Raw genomic sequence first — 22168 nt, forward strand, 5'->3', positions numbered from 1 at the left:
CCCAAATTGATGTGAAATAAGAATTTTGCCTCCAATTCACATCTCCTACTTATCCTTTTTGTTAGGCTTCTCTTCCTTATATGCGGGCTTGGTCCACACAATATGCTTGCTGACTATAGAATATAGACTCTCACCTCCATTCGAAATATACTTGCTGGCTATAGGGGTGGGCTCTGTGGACCTGACATGCTCACTTTGCTTGCTATCTTCTCTTAGTTTTAGACCAAAATAGCGGGTCTTTACTCTTTAGGCTGGAATTTGAGGGCTCTCGTTATGACGGCGTAAAGTATTAAACTTGATTAATTGTATGGGCTACATTTAGGGGTTGCGGGCTGGACTTTGGTTGGCCCATTTTCAACCAATATCATATGCTCATTTACATGGGTATTGTCCAAGGGCTCATCTTTGCAGGCATATGGGACTTGTGGACCTTGGGCCTATTTGATTTCCAAAAATTGCCCTCAATGCCTGACAAATCTTAGAGTTAATTTTTGAATTTTATTCTTTATATATATATATATATATATATATATATATATATATATATATATAAAGAATTAGTGTTCTAGACTTTGGCCAAATTATTTCATTTATATTTATGAGACACTTCAAAAATTCAATAAATTAATAGTGTAATTAGTAAAACCTTGAAAATTGAAATCTTCAAATTTATGACATGTATTTCAAATTTATTGAATCTACCATTTGAATATCACCAAAATACCTTTTTCTTACTACTTGCTTTGTTTAAGAGTGCACACAAACCAATATTTCCACATAAAAGAATTCGCCTAAGAATAATATCAATACAGTTGCTAGACTTTGGCCAAATTATTTCATTTATATTTATGAGACACTTCAAAAATCCAATAAATTAATAGTGTAATTTGTAAAACCTTGAAAATTGAGATCTTCAAATTTATGACACGTATTTCAAATTTATTAAACCTACCGTTTGAATATCACCAAAATACCTTTTTCTTACTGCTTGCTTTGTTTAAGAGTGCACACCAACCAATATTTCCACATAAAAGAATTCGCCTAAGAATAATATCAATACAGTTGCCAGAACTAGGAATGTTTGACTAATAGGCGAAAAGGAAACTTATTACAAATTGCTTGGTACCAAAAAAAAAAAAATTCCTTACACTTGCACTACTATAGGACATCCCGGAATCTGCTGCCAAAAGATCGGTTTTTTTTTTTTTTTGGTGGTTTATCAGGGATGTTGGTGTTGAGGCTGTTGCTCCACCAATAAAACTAATCTACAACCAAGAAGTCTTATGAAAAAAGAAGGTCCTATGCAATTGCAGTAAAAGCAAAGAGACAACCAAGCATATTATTAACAACTACTTTATACAAAGTGGACTTCTCCATTCAATTCCTCAAGCAAGCAGCTATGAAAACAGCATTCAAATACAACTACTAGTATATCAAGCCGCGGATCAAAGAAAAGAAGAGCTTTGGTAGAGACACCGAATTTTGCACAGAAAACTTCACACTTTTTGCATCTGTATTGCGGTGGATTCCAAGTAAAAATGAATAGGAGCAAGTTTAGTGTCACAAACTTTTTTATAATTTTGTCATAATTTTGTTATGTGGTGACTTGTGAGTGGCAAAATCATGAACCCATTATTTTATTTTTACTATTCATGAGTCGCCACGTAGAAAAGTTGTGAAAAGTTTGTGACATTAGACTTATTCATTTCAAAAATTTTTTTGCTTAAAATTTTGTGGTTTTAGATTTTGGCAAAAAACAAGCCCTCAGTATTAGTAGTCAATTGTGCTAAAATATATATATATATATATTTTTTTTTTTTTTTTTTTGACATATCAAAAAGTTATTTTATCTATTTTAATACATCATTAAACAATACACTCTGCATCCCATCTTATATTCTTTTACCCTTTTATTTAAAATATTCTTTTTTTATCAATAAAAGTAGAGAAAGTAATAAAATAATACCCAATGTTTTAGCACATTAGCCATGCCCTTCTAAAAGTAGCATCTGCCATTTTTTTTTTTTTTTTTTAGCATTTGGCACATTTAAATGTAGGTTTTTTTTTTTTGTGAGTGCTAAATGCTAAAAAAAAAAAAAAAGACAAACACGAAGGTAAGGACTCTCCACAAACTAAGTTTGAAATGCAACATGAATTAATGCCTTATGTCTTAATGCAACATAACCATGTTAAATTACTAATTTTTCTATAAGTTTAAACTAAATTTAATTATTTAACCATTATTCTAATTTACTACAATCACAAATCCTCCAATCAAGTAAGAAATTTCCCATTTCAGTTGTCAATTATTTACATGTTCTTTGTAGTTCAAAACCTTTTTAAGGCACATGATATTGGAGGAGAAAAAGGCATAAGAGACACACCATTTTTCTACATTTGACACATCTATTCTGTATCAAACACGGTTTAAGAATCAAAATTGAATCTCTTCTCAGAACATTCCTATATCAGACTCATCAAATGTTGAATCTTCGTATTTTCTTCATCGGCACGTTGCTGTTGTTGCTAGCTCACCAACCTTCCACAAAGCATGTTCTTCACATGCATGCAAGTGTTAGGAACTAGAAATTTAAGACTGACAGTTCCTACCATATTGCAACATTGAAGGTCAAAATCTTTATAGTCCTCCTTTTCTTTTGCACCGTCCAATATTGTCAAAATTTGATTATGTACGCTAGATTCTTGCCAAAAAATTAAGCCTCCAAAAGTTTCCTAATTGATTTTGAACGGTTTTTTAAAGGGTCGCTGATGGACCCAGATGAAAGAAAGAACCGCTAAAGTTTTAGATTCAGATCTCCAAATAAATGGGGACCGTATAGTAATAAGACTATACAAGTCATATTTGTGTTGTTGTAAGAAAACAAACTAAACTAAAATCCAAGCCACGTACACCAGTATGTGTGGCTCCTGGTGCTTCCTGAGTTCTCTCACATTTCCATCCAATAAAAAACCAAAGGCTCTCAAATTTACACCAAAATATGAATATCCCCTCCTCCTTCACAAGCACATAAAACTCATCAGGAACATCTATCACTAGTTCTAAGTTCTAACAAGCTAGAAAACCAGCCACCAATTTTCTTTGAGAATACTACTAGTGCTTGTGTTTTCTAATGGCTACTTCAATTTCTGTAACTGGGTTTAAGGGAGGTTTGTGTTCCTCCTTCCATGGTAGCTGGGGAACAACTATGGTTGGTGAAGATTACGCCATGCTAGCCAAATCAGTGCCAAACCATGTTAGAGTTGGAAAGCCCACAAGAGCAATACCTATGATGAAGAACGTCAATGAAGGCAAAGGTCTCTTTGCTCCAATTGTAGTTGTTACTCGTAACTTAATTGGCAAGAAGCGTTTCAATCAGTTCAGAGGAAAGGCAATTGCTTTACACTCGCAGGTACCACTCTTTCACACATTCATTCATATTTAATTAATGGTTTTTGGCTAGAAAATTTTGTAGAGTACTTCCCAAATGCTAATAATTATTAAGTGCCTACTCAATTGGAACTACAAAATAATAAAATAAATTAGTTAATTGATCCCTCTTTGTACAGTCGCTGCCTTGATGATTGTATTATTCACCAATTTACTACCTATTTTTAAGATGAAATTTATTTTTACTTTCAGTTTTCTATTTTATAGGCTTTTTGGAAGATATGTGGATTGTTATTATGCATGCTATAATTATTTGATGATGTTAATTATTGCTAATTATTGGTTGCCATCAAATGAGTTCAGGTTATAACTGAGTTCTGCAAGTCAATAGGAGCAGATGCAAAGCAAAGACAAGGTTTGATCCGACTGGCCAAGAAGAATGGAGAAAGACTAGGATTCCTTGCATAATGGAAAATTGGATATATTTTATTCTGTCATGAGAAATGTTTAAGTTCATAGTTCCTTAGATTGGCATCTAAACTAGATTTTCTGTCTCAATATATATGCACTTCTCACTTTTTCAGATAGTTGTAATATTTCTTCAATGGTCAGAATAATATGTCACTATTATCTACCGTTAACAAATTGCCACTTGATAGCAACCAAAAAATAATAAGGGGAAAAGGTGTATCTATAAACTTATTGCATCCATAAAGGCTGGAGAATGCAGTGCTTAACAATCAGGAATGATATCAAGCAAGGAAAAAATAGATGAAAATTTTAAGGTATGACTTGGGTTTTGAAATCTAAAGGAGGACGATTGTGTGGAATTATGATTAAATGCAAAGGTAAATTTCAGTATCAATGGGGAAATGTTTAGAATTGGGCCAACTGGCACATATTTTTATTGGTAAGGGCAGAATGCAACATTTATTCTACTTTTTTTCTTTTTTTTTTTCTAAGAGTGCATATTTTGAGAAGTTCCACTTAAAAGTGATCTCTCCATTTTCCCCATATCTGTGCATAGGTGCCTACCAGAGTAAAAAAATATTTTTTCTTCCTATAACATAAGCAGCTGTGTCGGTGAACGAGCCAAGCCAAGTCCGACATTCAAGATTGTTAATTTAATATTATTTTAAGCATGAGTCAACCTCAAAATCATCAATTTATCAATTTATTAGTTCATATGTTCAAGCTTGATTCATTTCTTATCAAACAAACTCAAATTGTTCACAAACTTGATTAATTTTAGTCATTTTTTTCCTATATACTTAATAAACACTACAACTAAATTTTTTGAGCCATATATGCCAATGATTAATAGGTATTGATAGTCATTTTTGCAACACATTTTCTTTAAGCCCAACTCAACCAAGCCTAATCTCGTTGTGTATAATATTTTATTTTATTATTTTAAGCATGGTTTAAGCCCATGTGATATATTGAGAAAATTAAGGGAATGTGGTTTAAAGTGTATGGATTAATTTTTTTCAAACCTTTTACATGAGCTCAGCCCATGCGTGCTACCAAGTGGACAAGAAACATTGATAGCACCTCAAGCTCATGGAGGTCTTGTACCTGAAATTCCACCCCAACAGAGCTCTTTTCTGATACAATATAGAATTATATTCTAGCCTAATCTAAGTGTATATGTGTATGAAGCTCTCTCCTAGAGATTTGAACCCTGGCTCTTGCCCCCCACACTCCACAAGCACTTATACTTGTGGAGTGATCATCGCACCAAGGATGTGTGGTGATACCCCAACAAAGCTCTTAGTTTCCTATAGTTTGTGGCCCAAGTTTTCTATGCTCTACCCCTTTTCTTTTTCTTTTTTGCGTAAAACACATAGTTGATCCTAAATGGCTAGTCTTGTCTGATGCACAACCAAATATAGCCTCTAGGGACCTACCATAACTAAGAAATATCAACCCATGAATTTAGGCCACTTCATTTCCCAAATTATGTAAAAATAATTAATAAAAAATATAAAAACATGTCAACCCTTTTACCCAATTAAAGCAAATCAAACCATAACCTCTTTGAATGATACCTTGAGGTTCAAAGCCTTTTCTATTAACCAAAAAATCAATCACTAACAGCACCCCAAACTTAATGCTAAAGGCCGTAATCAGATTCTAAACAAGCTAATCATGTTTACCCTTAAGACCAAAATTTTAGAGCAAAACCTCATTCAGCTAGTAAAGATTCTAACAATTTTAAAGTTTGGGGGTGAAAATACTAGTACAAGGAAACATTCCTCTTCTCCCTCATGACCTCTCTCAATTTTCTCTTCTTGCAGTCTATGCGTCGAAGTTTCAGTCTTGATGTTCTAAGTGTATTTTATATATTTTGATGTCTCTTTTGTTAAAGCATCATTAGCCTTTGTTCATCACACATTTGAAAATTTCGACTGAACTCTCTACAAATAATCACTTCTAAATAACCCAAAAGGAGATTTAGTATTTCTTACATTTTTTATCCTTGTCGCAAAACATCCTCGATAATAAGCTAAAATCCAAATTGCTCCCTCTAAGTTTGATTGAAAATTATTTAAGTTTTCTAACTTTACTTGCATCTAATTGAGTTCTCTAAAATTCAAATTTATTCAATTCAAGTTTTTTGTCCAATTTCGTAAAAAAAAAATGTCACTATATACATAATTAGCCAATATAAAAATATTTTTTAAAAAAATTATCACATAAAAAATCTATAAAATATTCTTTTTTATATATATAAATAAATAAATAACTTGTTTTCACGTGAAAAAAAAAAAATTTAGAATGCCTAATGATTTTTGTTTATAAACTTTTGAAAAGTATATTCAACAACTTTGTATCTAATTTTACTTATATCTAATTTTACTTAAAAATGAACTATTAATATTATCAATAAACTACAAAGTACAAATAATAATCCAATCTTATGAACTTAATTAATACTATCACAATCAAATGTCCAATCCCTACAATATACATTTATAAATATCAATATCTAATAAAGTATATACTTCAAATAAGCCTAATGTTCACGGGCACATTATTATGTTTGAGCTTAACTTGTTTAATATTTGAGTCTAAACTTAAACATGAGCTCTCATTTGCTAAATAAATGAACATAACAGATTTTTTCCAAGAAGAGCATAAACAACTCGATTCATTTACAACCATAAGCAAGAGTATCATAAATGCAGATCAAAATCAACAATGCGCTGTTAGCTTTTCTCAAGTTTCCATAGTAGGAAGAACAGAAGCAAAATGCAATATCTAATTAACATTCAGTTACAGGTACAGGGCAGAGCAAAACAGCCAGTTATATAAATGGAAATTTTCCAAAAAAACAAAACATGAAGAACGTTATAGCATTACATCCCTTAAGTCTACTCACTGAAAGAAAATGAAAAATTTCTGTGGTGCAGTGTCATTCGGTGATCATAACAAAGATAACGGTCTTCATCCCAATTTCACAACCAAAAGAAGGAAAACCGCACAGTAAATAATTGCATGATCACACGCTATATCGAGATTTGGCTGATCTTTCCCTTTTGGAATCATCCTGTAATGACCAAGACAGTTAGAGATACCAACACGCACACAATGGACATAAATGCATTCATATTTGCATATAACAAAAAACTTACATGGAAGCTGTAAGTGATTTTATCAGTGATGTCAATGATCTCCTTCCACTTCCTCCCAATGCTCATCTAAATATGAAAAACATATATATTCATCACAGGCCAGGTCGAGCATTTAACATAATAATCCATAATTCAAGCAATATTATAGCAACAGTACATAGGGAAAAATTCAATTTCTTAGGGTAAAAACATAGAGGTTCTTGGAGCCAATTATGGTTCAACCAAAGAGCAACAAAAAGGAGAGACACCAAATTCAAACTACAGCAAGCAAAAAAAAAATCATTTTGTTAGTGCAAACATTCAAGTTGCTATAACAAAATTTCATCAGAGTGATGCAGCCAAAAGAATGTATAAAACTATATAGTGTATGATTTGCAGCAAAACATATAAACAACAAAAACAAATAGAGAGAATTTTGATCATGGCATAGTGACACTTGTAAGAATGTAAAGCATCTCTCAAATGGGTATTGCAACCAAAATGTTAGATATACCCATTCTCAAGTTACAGGGATATCTATTCTCAATGTATATATATATACACACACACATACAGGGAAATAGAAAGGAAATGTCCTGCTATCCACAACAGTGGACTGATGCAGAACAGAAATGGCCTGCCACCCACAACAGGACTGATGCAGCACGGATTTGCAAAAAATAAGAAACAAAAAACCCTAGGCTTCACCACCTAAAGGTGACATCAACACCAAGCTGTACTAAACTGTCTAAACATCTTTAGTTAAAAAATTTATTCAAAATGTACTGTCTCAATCCATTTCTAGGGAAAATTATCTTATGAGACCAGCTTATGGAACCACCCCCCCCCCCCCCCACAACATATGGGCAAGTGTGTGAGGCCCACCAAAAGTGAGAGGGATGCTTTATAAGTCTCATGGAAAATTTTCTCAATTACTAGAGCCTCTTTTTAATAGGCTTCAAGATTTAATTAAGGCACAATTACATCCCAAGAAATCATCAATCATAATAAAATCAAATTCAAAAACAACATACAGTATCTAAGAAAATAATGAAATAGTAAACTATGAAATAATTTTGGTTGGTTATGCTCCCTGCATTCATTCTCCCTTGGTAGGAGATAATCAACCTTGAATTTTGAAGTGCTTAAGGATAATAATTTTGCACTCAAAACCTACACTAATTCTTGAAATACTTATAGCAGCACTAAGAAGAAAGAAAACTTCTGCTCTACCATATCACTAAATTCACACAGAAGGTAAAAATAATGGATGGAATCAATTACAGCTATATCCTCAAGAAACACCATCTTAGTAGGCCATTTCACTTCATACACCACAAAGGACTGATGAGTAGTAGATACACCATACTTGTTTTTCACCAAAATGTGCACCCTCTAATTCATGGCTCTCTTGTTTTAAATTCTCCTCATCGAGTAGTGATTCTTCAATAGGCTATATTAGGTCTACCACACATGGTTTAGGATGTATCAAGTCCACATTTTTGGCACTTTTCTTTTTCAGCACTAAGATTTAGTGGTGGTCCTTGATGTTCCTTCATCACCAAGATTTCATTACCAACACTATTTTCTCTCATATGTGAAGCTGTGATTGCTACTGTCATTTTTTGGAGGAAGTACCATTGACTTGATCTTTTTCATACAAGTCTTGGACAGCTTTCCGGATGGCTTCAACTCATGCTAGACCAAAGCTGCCTTAGTAACTGTGTGAACATTACCGTCTTAGACTATTTCCTCAATTTAAAAAGCTATCCTGATAAGATTGGGATAGGCATTTCCCTTGATAGGATTAAGGAACATATTTCTCTTTTGAGTTTTTCTTTCATTTATACTCAATCAGTTATGGTAGGATTTTTTTCATTTTTTCCTTTTATATAAGGCTTAGTTCTTAATACTATACCAGTAATTTTTAGCTCTACCTATGAACTTCATTGTGGCAAACCTAACCTTATTGTCCAATAAACCTACTTACTCAAAGAATTAGTCTATCTCGTGACCAATTAGTAAAGATTCATGGATCTTAACGACCATCAAAAGTAGATGCTTCTAACATAACCATCACGCACTAAAATAATCAGCTTCAACAAGTTGAAATAAAACTCCGCTAGCTGACCTGGGATAGGCTCATTCCTAGCCTGCGACCTGCATTGATCTAATTCACACAGTTGGACTGGGTCTTGAGTCTGAGCCTAAGAAGCACGAACACTTCATTTAAAGTGTCGTACCCATGTCGCACTCGTATCGTACCGGCCGTTTTATGTTATAATTTTTCAGAAATTGCTCGTGTCACCGTGTCATACCCGTGTCCATGTTTGTGCTTCTTAGGTCTGAGCTGAAGAAGAAATACTAGTGGGACCATGTACTGTGAGCAGTGGACCAATGAATGTGAATAAAAGGTGCTGGTCCTACCTAACATATCCAGGTTGTTGGGTGTGGAACTAAATCTAAGAGGCCTCATGTTGGGACTCTAATGAGCTTAGTGGCACATTGTTGACCAGAGGTATGAATCACATACTAACAACAATTCATTTTTTTCATCCACAATGACTGATGCAAGTTAAACCCACACTTACAAAATCTCAGCTCCCTTGGATGGAACTCTGCTAGGTTAACCTCAATGACGATGTGGTGATGTAGCTTGATAGCAACAAAAGGGCAAATCAAGATTGGCAACATGGCTGTACAGTCTGTACTTTCCAGCAGGGCTATCACGATGCATCATCTGGGCAAAAGGACAAAGGCAACATGCAATTTTTTTTACAAGAAGTTGAAGATTGGCAACGTGAGTACAGGGCCAAGCTCAATTAACAACAAATTGGTCGGGGAAAAGCACTAGGTGAAGTGGCCTTGGGTATGGGTTGGACTAATATGGGTTTTTGGGATGTGGGTAGGGCAATCTTTTTTATGCGTTTTAACTTGGTGATGGTGGGAGGCTGTCATGGTTTTGGGAAGTGACAGGGATTTGTGTGTGATTGCAATGGTAGTCCGGCTCAACTTTGATAACAACAATTTGTTTTGGGTATGGTTTATGGGCTTGAGTTGATTGGATTGTTGGAATCTGGTAATAGAGTTGTGGTTGAGGCTTTGGGTGCTTGGCATGGTTGACATATTTATGTGAGATAAATTTGGGTTCAGAAAGTGGTTTACAAGGCTTAGTTGTTTAGGGACTGGATTTTGTAGATTGGATCATAATTACGCACAGACACCAAGTTGATGTAGAACAGTATTGCAAAAATATGAAACAGAAAACCCTAGACTTCACCACTTAAGGGTACTTGGAATCGCCAAAAAGCTATAGAGAAACATCTTTAATCAAAAGTTTTTGTTCAAAATGTAATATCTCAAACCACTCATGTAGGCTTTAGGGTTTACATTAAGGCACAATTACATCCCAAGAAATTCTGAATCATATAAAAAGCAAAATTCAAAATGAAATTTGGTTTAAAAAATAAAATTCAAAAATAAAATATATCTCAATAAAAATCTAAAATAATTTGGTCTCAATCTGCAAAAGTGAGAGCTTTGTGCACTGGGGCCTTTTTAAACTACCCTCCAAAATACCAAAAAAACAGTCCCTTTTTGTATCTTTCCATATGATGTCTCCTGTGAAATCAGACATAATTTAAAAGTGAACCACCACAAACTTAACAAATGCTATGCAGAAAACACCCACTTCAATTGCAAGGTAAAACACAAGAGCATTTAGCATTAGTATTCACCACCAATTTCACCAAATAATCAAATAAAAAATAATGAGGAATCATTTTTTATTGGTAAGTTTATATATGCACCCATTGGATTTCGAACTCACAACCTTACCCTCCATCCTGTCTTACAGGGGAGGAGGTGCTGTTTGAGATAGAGCCCATTGATATATATATATATATAAAATAATGAGTTATCTTAAGTATTAGCAATAATAAAACCTAAAACATGAGCAGAAAGGAAATTACAACGTTACCGATACAGACAGACATGTTGAGCACTTCAATAAACATTGAAGAAAGCAACATAAGATTTTACATACAAATATAATCACAGAATATGCATATCAACCTTCTCCTTCAAGGTTGCAACATACAGCAACACAAACCTTAATGCATACAGTAACAAAGAGACAAGAAATATAAATAAGTGTCCATAATCATCTCTTTTAAAGAGAGAGAATAAAAAAACCTTCACAAGCACAAAGGTGTTTTTCTGAGTAAATGCATGCATGTGCAAGCACACAAAAACACGTGATTAATCAGATGCAACAACACTGCCTTCATGAATCATCAATTCAGCCGAAGGTACACAAAATGCATGCTTGGAAGTAATTAAAATCAACAATAAATTTGATTCCTGGAATATGAGGTTAGACCTGGGTTGCTTCATTTGCAGCTGTCCTGGTCCATAATGCTAATTTGTCCTGCCTTTGGCGCACACTCGCAACAACACCACAAATCTCATCAGCCTCATCAAATTGCTCTCCAATCAAAGCCATCATCTGTCCAATAAATATATAAAAACCTAGTAATTAGCACAAATGCCAACAAGTTGTATTCTAAAAAGACCCAAACACTCAAATATCCACAGAACGAAAAATACAGGGACAGTGAGGATATTTACAGTTTCAAGCCACATGGTATCAAGGCCAGCCTTTCTGTTGCTGGTTATGGACCACTTTCCTCCAGCAGCACACTCGGGATCTTCCCATTTGGGTTCAATCCCAGCTTTGAACAAGTGAAAATCAGCATTTGCAGGCAACTTACTGGGCTTGAATATCTGATCATACAAACTGCACACAAAGATTTCACATTTTCCATTTAACTTGAAAGAAAAGATTCAAGTCTCAAATTCTTTTTATACTTTGATCAATATGAACATAATTAAGACAAGCAATTCACAGAAAAAAAAAAAAAAACAATTATAATTAAAATACATGCCAAAAAATTCCTGAGTTTCTCTTAATGGGAAAGAAAAGCAAGAACAAACACTATTGCAACAACATAAATCAAATAAACCAAAGCTATAAAACCCAGTATAAATATTGAGTAATATAATGAAAAAGAAATTAATACAAAACCCATTATTGTTCTGGATCTTTAAAAAAAAAAAAAAATGAAAACCTCGAAAAGCAAACTATATTTCTACTCTTAACACATACAAAAACGAACGAGGGCAAAGATGAAGAGGAACCCAGATCAAGAATCATAGTAATAGACACAAAAACATGAAAAAAAATCAGGGAATTGAGGAAGGTTAGGTTAGAAAGGTACCACCAGAAATCTTCGACGGTGTCGAAGGTGTTGACCTTGCGGAGAGAGGTGCCCCAGGCGGCACCTTGTTTGGGTTTGGACTGGTTGTCGAACCAGAACGTCCACTTCCTCTCCAACCTGTGTGGCTCTTTTGTCACTGCCGTGGGCACTGTCTCTGTCTCCGCCTCCGCCGCCGCCGCCGCCGCCACCGCTGCGGTACTACTGGGTTCCATCGCTACCTCGCTCGCCATTCCTTTGTGAGTGATTTTCTGTGTTTTTTCTTTCTATTCTCAAGTGCGTGTGATATCATATAGGTTTGTATGTTGTCTTTTGAAATTGGGCCGGTTTGTTGGGGCTTATCCATATATGATGGGAGTTTGAATTTAGGACTGGCCCAAGGCCGACTACGATTTTTTTTTTTTTCATAAATGAATATTAATATTTTGGGCCAAATTTGCTAAATAACACAATTTTTTTAGAAAACAGTGAGAAAATTTCATTAATGTAAATCAGATTGAAATATAACATCTAAATCACTAGGTAGATATTCTGCCCATACATTGGTATGTGCAAATAAAACTGTTCTTCTAGCTAATGTATAGGCTAACTTATTTCATTCTCTTGGAACATGCTGGAACTAACAAGACTATAATGCAACACATAATCTCCGAATATCTTCAACCATGTGCCCATATAAAGTGTTACACCTTGCCTAAGATTTCATAGCTTGGATAACCACAAGACAATCCCCTTTGACTTGTTCCCTAAAAAAGCACATCTTTTAGGCTAAATACACAATTTTAGCAAACTTTCAAGAGAAATGCATTCTAACATAGTTATTTAATTATGTAGCACATTTTTGGAACTCAAGTTCTAAGCAGCTCGCATGGCACGCTAAGCAATGGAGCCCATATTACTTGGAACTCGAGTTCCAAAAACTTGCTACATAAGTAAATAACTTTGTTAAGGTGTTTTTTTCCTAAAACTGTGTTATTTGGCCAATATTTTGACTGAAATACATTGTTGGTTCCTTAAGTTTACTTACTTAGCATTTACTTTTTCCATTGTGCAATTGGAACGGTTTGTTGAGAGTGATTCATATTGGCTTCTCAAATGGTGGGCTTTTTGTCAATCAACGGTGTGACACTTTATTTTTTTTATCTGAATGAGTATATATTAATTTTTTTATAATCTAATAGTTGGAGGAGAAGATATTTGAACCATAAACATCTTCCTATTCTTTAAAAAAAAAAAATTGGCATCTCCATTAAAAACACCAATAGATATAGATAAATAAAAGGATTATTAGCACCATATATTAATATTATTGATGAAAGAAGAGGAGAATATCTTATTCTTTTTCCACTAGCAAAGAGTAGAGAATAGTGGAATTAGGGATAGCTCCCACTAAAAAAATACTTGAAATTACGAATATTACTCGGTCTCATTTGCGAAGAGAATCGAAATTCAAATCTCCCTCCTCCATATTTGTTATAATTGAAGAGATGTCAATTGTGATTCCATGTCACCTTGCACTAATAATTCAAAATTATCATCTTAACAAATGCTGAGAAAAGTTATGAAATTCGTGATATCTATAGTTCTGTTTGAAAAACAAAATGTAAATTGTAACTTTCCGTTAGTCATTTCAGTAAATTTTGTCTTATTTTTATAGTTGAGAAATTTTAAAATAAAAGTGAAAAGTAAATAATACTAAATTGTTGACACAATTTGCAAACACGGAGTGCTGAGAATAAAACTTTTGCATGCACTACTGAAAGCTTGCCACAACAGTCTCCTTACATAGATGAGGTGGTGGTTTGCATACTTGCCACGCAAATGTATAGGTGGGGCCATGCTTGTTTGCGGTTTTGTCTCTCCTATTCTAGAATCTGTTTATATGTAATGCTGCTGCTTTAGAGCACAAGCCACAAGGAAGAAGATCGAGCAGAAACCTTACAAGAAGTTAAAGAGTTAAAGAGGTGGAGAGAGAGAGAGAGAGAGGAATGGCTGCTTTGATGGAGAGAGAAGCATTGGCAACAGAGGCTCGTTATGCACCAGTGACTTACGAGAGAGAGGTCCGGGATGACTTGGAAGTTTCACTTCCAAAGCCATGTAAGTTGTCTGATTTTCGTTCTTATTACTATCATTTTTAGTCTTCCTTCACAACAAAATTAATGAAATGGGGGTTATGTATATCGCTAATTGTTACATATTGTGTAGCTGTACACTACCACCGCAATCATGTTTTGAAAATACGTTTTTCAATTATAATTTTGTGATGGGGAAACCGTATTGTCACAACACAGTATAACTATCGCCACTCTATGGATATTATATTTTATTCATCCCCATAAAAAGCTCAGTTTTTGATTTAACTGTCAAGTATTGATTTCAGTGGTTCCCGGGTATATTTTTTGTTGCACATTTTTCAATTTTGTAGAGAATTTTCTTTTTCGTTATTTTTCAGAGTAAATTTTGATTCTGGAGAGTCTAATTTAAACATTCGGAATCATTTCCAATACTTGATATCATGTTTAATTCATGTACTTATAATTTGAATTACAATTCACTTGTCTACCTGTTCTAAGTAGAAATGAACTCTTAATTAATCAAACTAATAATCTTATTTTGAAGATGAAAATTAAGTTAATGTTGGTGCATGCATGGGTGCATCCTATGACATATGATTTGACTAAATTGGGGTACTACCAATATTGTATATATTGAAGTACTTGAATAGTGTGTATCTTATTAATTCCTCACAATCCTTATCTTTGTTGCACATGGAAAAAAACAGATCTGCCCAGAGCATTGGTTGCTCCTGATATATACCATCCAACTGGCACACCTGGGCATAAACATTATAACATGAGTGTTCTTCAGCAGCATGCAGCATTTTTTGACATAGACGACAATGGAATTGTTTATCCTTGGGAATTGTTTATCCTTGGGAGACTAATACTGGTAATAAGTTTCATATGCCACAGCAGCCTCATTTTTATCATTACATAATCATTATTAAGCATCCTTGTAGTCCGATATACTGTTCAAATTTGACAAACTTTCCACTTTTCTTTTGGCTTTCTTCTCTCCCTTTCTACAAGGACTACGTGCAATTGGCTTTAATGCGTTTGCATCTCTCATTATGACCATTGCTATCAATGGAGCGCTCAGTTATCCTACCCTACCGGTAAGTCACATGTTCTTGCTGTTGGAATTTACTTTACCAAAAAGATATTAGCATTAATTTGTGCATACAAAAAGCTCTATGGTTGCCTTTCAAACAAAATTTAAATAAAATAAAATAAAGATGGCGCTATGGTTATATATTCTATGATATTTTATGAATTTGATGTATCACAAGCCCCAAAAATGAAATTGGCATTGCTTTTTACCAAAAAAAAATGGGATTGCTTGAGATCATAAATCATAATCAAATTAAGTTATCACCAATAAATTATACATTGTTTGAAGTAAAATATTTTTTGCAAAATGTTTTACCATTTTCTTTTCTGGTGTTTGTTTGCATGGTCAAATTTGTAAAATATTTTCCTTTACCCATAAAAACATTTATAAAAACTTCTTACAACATTTTACAAAAAACACATGGTGCCCATTTTTCCCACCTAATGGCTAGGTCACTGGTCCAATGGTCCAGTCACCAGAGCGTGGCGATTGTCCATGGCCATTGTCCAAGTTCTAGTCGCTAGAGGTGTCATTCTAGCAGCTAGTGTTGCTGCTTCAACGGCGGGTGTTGGCACCCACCAGTGTTGACAAAGAGATTGTCAGATCTGCATAGCCAGATTGTCGAAGAAGATAGAAAAATCATTTGTGCTGTTGATCCGACAGCATGACAATGGTTCGATTACCATGCCTCCCTCCAGCACAAGTTGCTTCTTCGATGGTTGAGTTTCAGATTTGGTGGGGTGTGCTTGAAAAATTTTACATGTCACACTTAACACCTGAAAATAATTTTATTTACAGGAAATGTTTTACCTATAAAATATTTTAAACGCATTTGAAAATATTTTACATTGAAATAAGTCTAAACACATGTAACTGTGTAAGGGTAGGGCTTAACCAGATGGAACTTATTTTGCAATGTTATATTATGCAGGGGTGGATCCCTTCTCCTTTCTTTCCCATACACATCTACAACATTCACAAAGCCAAGCACGGGAGTGACTCAGGAACCTACGACACAGAAGGAAGGTAATGACATCATATTGGGGTTGATATATGCTATAGCGAGCTATCAAATGGAGTTCACATGGGGTACATGGATGTGGATCCTAGGCAAGCATACTGCATATGGATCAAACTTGTATGCCTATTTTAGATTTTCCTTTGAGAAGAAAACACATTAATTAGCACTACAACAAAAGTGGGCTATGGTGACGAAATCTGGTGAGGATAAACAATTACGTCACTGGATGTTAGCATTAGGTGAGGAAAAGAAGATTTCGCCACCAAATAGTTTAAATGGGTGACAAAATCAATATTTCATCACTAAAAATGTTCAAATTAGTGACGAAATATTTATTTGCATCACCAAAGACCTAACTTGGGTAACGAAATTCCAAATTCATCACCAAATATAATAGCGCGCTCTCAATTTTTTGCGCGGTGCCCATGCCCAATTTTCAGCGCCTTCAAAATTATTATTTTTATTCAGCTTTTGGCCTTTCAACTTCCCACCTTCTCAAAAAAAAAAAAAAAAAAACTCTCAACCTCACGCCTAAACAAAACCCAATACCCACCTTTTAGCCTTTCAAGTTTCAGCTTCCCACCTTATAAAAAAAAAAAAAAAAAAAAAAAAAACTCTCAACCTCACGCCTAAAAAAAACCCAAATACACACGAACCTCACGCCTCTTAGCCTCCCTCATCAATCGGTAAGCTCCCTCTCTCTCTTTCTCTCTCATAGATCCTCTCTCTCTTTCTCTCTCACCAATCCTCTCTCTATTTGTACGAATTGTTTTTCTCTTTGCGAAATTTTTAGTAAAGAGCAGAGTTCATTCGTCGACTTCACCGACGTAAGGAAACCCATTTCAAGTATGCTTCGATTTTCCCCCAAAGTTTATTCATCCCAATCGAAACCCATCTGAAATTTTGTCCATTGAGGATGGGTATGATGCCCGATTGTGTGTGTGTGTCAAACTTTGGCGTTGGTGGTGGCTTTGATCGAAACCCATGTGAATGTTTTTTTTTTTTTTTTTCCTTTCATTTTTCTGAGTAGCCAAACAGTGGAGTGCTGGAGAAATGGTATTAGTTAAAAAAAATTTAGTCTCTGTTTGGTTGCTTAGAAACTGGGCAAATTCGAAAGGAAATGAATGTTTTGATCTTTTTATGTTATATATGCTTTGTTCGTGTGTTAGTTTAAAAGTTTGAGAATCGTCAAATTTTAGTTTCTTCAAAATTAAATTTTGACTATGGTGAAATGTGCAACGTTTTTTAGGTGAAATTTTGGGGACAATCATACCTGGACATGCATGATTTTTATGTTGTTGGATAATTTAGTAGTGGCTAATTTTTAGTCTCGTTTGGTTGCTTAGGAAGCCGAGAATTCGAAAGGAAACTTAAATTTTGATATTTTTATGTTATGTGCTTTGTTCTTGCTATGTATCGCTTTAAAAAGCCGAGGAAGTCGAGATTTTTGTACGTCCCAACAACACACACACACATGAATACTGTATAATGAAATTACTTATTTTGTGAATGAAAGAGTCTTAACACATTCATTCACTGTGATGATTATGAAAGGGAGCTATCTGCTTCGGTATTCAAGTCCCACACTGATAAGCATGGAATTAAATTTTGTAGAACCTTAATTAATTTATCTTTCAAGTATGGGCAATCCATGTGACTCAAAAATAAGCATATGAAGCCGCAACACTTGCCTTCCACTTCAGTCTAGTCCCATTTATATGTAAATCCAAAAAGTTTGAAGATTTCGAAGATTCATATAGTTGTAAGCATTAATTTAATGCAATATGTAACAAATGTCTTACACGTGGTTTTGTTGAATGAAAGCACAGGTCTCAGGGGAAAAAGTAAAAAAAGAAAAATCTTAAATAAGTACATGGGATTGTGTCAATAGCTTTCAACTTGTAGGGACACTAGCTAGATAGGACAAGTTGTGCTTAATAATGGATTTTAATATTTTATTGGTTAGATTTATAATGGGTACAGAAAATGTTAGATACACACAAAATTTGACAAGCACAGTTATTTTTTTAGAAATATTGAGATTGATCCAATATTTCTTTTATACTTTTTTGATTGGAAAATGGTTTGGAATTGGTAAAATGCCCAACTTATCATATATTTTGTCCTACTCATATAACATTATATTTATATTTATTACATCTAAAAGCTTAAGATAAACATAAAGATAAAGATGAAACACTCAGTGAAGGTACCCTTGTACTTTGGATTGTAAAATATTTTTTTGAACGTTAAATTTTACAATTGGATTGTAAATTTTTTTTTTTCAAATTTCAACTGTTGGTTTGCTCTATTGGTTCTTTTGGTTTGATCTATTGGTTTTTTTTGACAGTTGAGTTTGTTTGAATGAAAAGGTTCAAAAGAGAGAAAGTGGCTGTTAGAAACTTTTGCTAATAAGGGTACTTGGGTTTTGTGCTTAATGGGAAAAATGAAAAGATATATAGGTGCAAGTGCACCTCGGTTCATTCTCAAAAAGAAAGGCAAATAGATTATAGAGTCATAGAGTCCCACAAGCCCTACACTTTTGGGACTGCCTTCCATTGTAGTAACTTTAAGTCTTTAACACAAAATAAAATAATGACTACTTGCAATTCAAACGGGTGTGATGATTGGGGGCTTGTCCACGTGTAGGGGTAGTGGTAGTCATGCACACACACGCATGTAGCCTTATTACTTGATATCTGCATGCACATCTTATTACAATCTATGATTCATTTTTCTTAAAATTATTTGTTGTGTACTAGTGCACTAAAGCCAAAAGAGAAGGGCAAGTGACTTTAGTATATAGTAAGTACTCTATATTGAATATTTGCAAAATACTCAAATAGCTAGCATCATACAATTTTTGAGGAGCAAGAGTTTCAATGACATTTTTGGCAGTGGGGGGAGCTCATCTACTAACTAGAACACACCTTGGTTAGCATTTTATTTTCCTACCTAATAAGCAATGTTTATTAACCTCTCATTGTCTTGGATATTTGTGGAATTTTGAGGTCTTACAAACATTTTTTGGTTGCAAATGGTTTAGGTCCTCTTGGATATTCTCTAGATTTTCTTTATTTTGGACTGTTGAGGTACTATATTTCTTTGTCTCTATCTCTATTTGATTCTAGTTGTTTGGGTCATGTTTGTGCAGTACAGTTAGTACTTTTTCATTCGGTTATGTGATTTAGATAGCATAACTAGTTACATTATGTAATTGGGTTTTCTGTGGACATTTTTGGCATTGTCTTACTAATAGTTATGACTCTCTCTTTTTTTTTTTATACATCTTATCAGGGATATAGGTTTGCAATCTAAATGGACTGGACTATAAGTCTTTTGTTGTTATTGGTAATTTCTCTAATCTTTTGTTGTTTTGGAGCAATTTAAAGGAATAATGAACTTTGAAGCCATTAAAGGCATATTTGAATTCTTTTCTATAAATAGATCACTTAGTAGAGTTTCAGTATAAGCTTAGTATTTGCCACACTGGTGATATTGAAACTTTTAACATGTTGGGCAACATATTCCTTGTATCAAACTTTATTTTTAAGTTGGATCCATGATAGTAATATCAATGTATCAAATTTAGATGAATTTTAGGCAATCTTGTGATTATTTGTACAAGTAGTTGCTTCTTTCAATAGATACAGTATTGATGTATTTTTCTTTATACTTGTGCAGATTTGAGATTGGTGGCAAAGAGTGTTTTTGTGGTGCAACTTGAACTCATATCACTTTTTGTAAAGTATGAGAAGACATCATTTATACATAAATGGTTGTAATTATTTTGTGAACAACTCGGATCAATGGTTTTAAAAGTATAATGGTTCTTTATTTCCTTTGTAGATTGTATGGATGATTTTTTTTATGGATGTGGTTGGAAATGAATGGATGATTTGTTTATGAATGTGGTTGGAATTATATGGATGATTTGTTTATGGAAGTGGTTGGAAATGAACAGGTTAATGTAATGGCAAGTAACCATTGGTGACGAAATATTTCGTCACCTTATATGGTCAAATAAAAAAAAATTACAAATGAAAAATCATTGGTTTGGTGACGCAAAATATTAGGTGATGATAAAGTTTCGTCACCTATTATTTTTATTGGTGACGAAAATATTTCGTCACCTATCATATTTTTATTGGTGACGAAAAATTTTCGTCACCAGGACATTCTGTGACGAGGCTTAGGTGACGAATGAGGTTTCGTCACCATATGTCTTTGGTGACGAAATAAGAACATGTGGTGACGAAACGTTTCGTCACTATAGTCCACTTTTGTTGTAGTGTAGGGAACCTAAAGTGCAAGAACAAAGATAACACATTAATTAGGGAACCTGAAGTACCAGAACTTTACCAAAGTTTTGCTCATTGCATAACATTATATGAATATACTGCATAAGATAGTTTTTTATATATACATTCATTGCATAAGAAATTTTCTTTTTAGTGACACCTAATATGCATCCATTGCATAATATAATTTTTGGATGCCCCTTGCATGATAAACATTGCAGAACCATAAACTATGACAAAAAATACATCTTAAAGATATTCCTAAGGGAAACCTCAAAGCTTTAATGTATTCCACTTTTTTTATGCGTCTTAATTCGGCACATTATGGGTACATTATGGATGCGTTTAGATACCGCTTATTTTGCTGAAAATTGAAAACTAAAAACAATAAAAAAAAATATTTTTCATTTACTGTTCATTAATGAAAATACTGTGCATTTTCCTGATTACACTGTTCATGGGTACAAGAAGGGCTAAAAAAAAAAAGATGCAGGGGAGGAAACGCACAAGCCAAACGCTACCTATATACAATCATTGCATAGGATTAAATTATAAGACTTTATATATAAGATGCTTAAATTATCCTTATATAGTATATTTTGTCAAATTGATATCACTACATCAAAGCGTTAATGTATTCCTGAGCATATTATATACATCCATTGTATAGGAGTAGATAATTTTTTGAAAGTCATCATATACATCCCATGCATAAGAAAATTCTGGAATGATTATTTAATTTGTTCAATTTTTTTTTTTTAATAATTTGATAATTACAATAGGAAAAGGGGGATTAGAACCCTAGACCTCATTGATACATCAGGAGGTGCTAATCAATTGAGCTACAAGCTCTTGCCAACTTTTAGTCAAGTTGATATTTCTAATGGAAACCTCAAAGCTTTAAATTATTCCATGATTTTGATTTTTTTTTTCTTTGGCACAAATTGCAGGTTTGTGCCTGTGAATCTTGAAAACATATTTAGCAATTATGCTCATACAATGCCAGACAAGCTCACGCTTGGAGAGATATGGGACATGACAGAGGGGAATCGAGTTGCATTTGACCTCTTTGGATGGTTATTATCTACAGAACTCTTTTATTCTCCAATTCAAATGGTTGCTTCTATGTGATTCTTACCCTCTACAATGTTTTGGTGTATGGCTTACAGGATTGCAACAAAGATGGAGTGGGGAGTTTTGTATGCCCTGGCCAGGGATGAGGTTGGTATGCTGTCTAAAGAAGCTGTGAGGCGCTGTTTCGATGGCAGTCTGTTTGAGTACTGTGCCAAGATACATACAGGCAGCTTGGAAAAGATGAGCTGAAGTCATATAACTGATGTACGTGGAAGCTGTTTGTAATTGTACCAAATGAAGTTATATTTTGCCTTTCGTGG

The 22168-nt window shown here is 34.0% G+C and overlaps 3 protein-coding genes and 1 long non-coding RNA gene across 4 annotated transcripts; 3 read left to right on the forward strand and 1 right to left on the reverse strand.

Annotated features, from left to right (window-relative positions):
- The first annotated feature begins 2912 nt into the window (after positions 1 to 2912).
- On the forward strand, positions 2913 to 4033 carry LOC142623879 (protein PROTON GRADIENT REGULATION 5, chloroplastic). Its single transcript, XM_075797361.1, has 2 exons — positions 2913 to 3410; positions 3752 to 4033. Exons 1-2 carry the CDS (start codon positions 3132 to 3134, stop codon positions 3854 to 3856), a joined length of 384 nt encoding a protein of 127 aa, XP_075653476.1. The 5' UTR covers positions 2913 to 3131; the 3' UTR covers positions 3857 to 4033.
- A 2567-nt stretch (positions 4034 to 6600) lies between these two features.
- On the reverse strand, positions 6601 to 12554 carry LOC142624484 (eukaryotic translation initiation factor). Its single transcript, XM_075798058.1, has 5 exons — positions 12285 to 12554; positions 11635 to 11803; positions 11387 to 11512; positions 7027 to 7092; positions 6601 to 6941 (listed from the first exon to the last, which is right to left on the reverse strand). Exons 1-5 carry the CDS (start codon positions 12512 to 12514, stop codon positions 6894 to 6896), a joined length of 639 nt encoding a protein of 212 aa, XP_075654173.1. The 5' UTR covers positions 12515 to 12554; the 3' UTR covers positions 6601 to 6893.
- Positions 12555 to 14267: 1713 nt separating this feature from the next.
- Positions 14268 to 22097, forward strand: LOC142623432 (peroxygenase). The gene is made up of 6 exons (XM_075796843.1): positions 14268 to 14378; positions 15064 to 15209; positions 15367 to 15456; positions 16384 to 16478; positions 21725 to 21850; positions 21944 to 22097. The coding sequence occupies exons 1-6, from the start codon at positions 14270 to 14272 to the stop codon at positions 22095 to 22097; spliced, it is 720 nt and encodes a 239-aa protein (XP_075652958.1). The 5' UTR covers positions 14268 to 14269.
- Positions 18816 to 20421, forward strand: LOC142623215 (uncharacterized). Its single transcript, XR_012842080.1, has 3 exons — positions 18816 to 19565; positions 19771 to 19824; positions 20158 to 20421. It is a non-coding gene; the product is annotated as an uncharacterized LOC142623215 (long non-coding RNA).
- Positions 22098 to 22168: the final 71 nt, after the last annotated feature.

The sequence above is a fragment of the Castanea sativa genome, chromosome 2 (genome assembly GCF_040712315.1).
Source record: "Castanea sativa cultivar Marrone di Chiusa Pesio chromosome 2, ASM4071231v1".
NCBI classification, from domain to species: domain Eukaryota; kingdom Viridiplantae; phylum Streptophyta; class Magnoliopsida; order Fagales; family Fagaceae; genus Castanea; species Castanea sativa.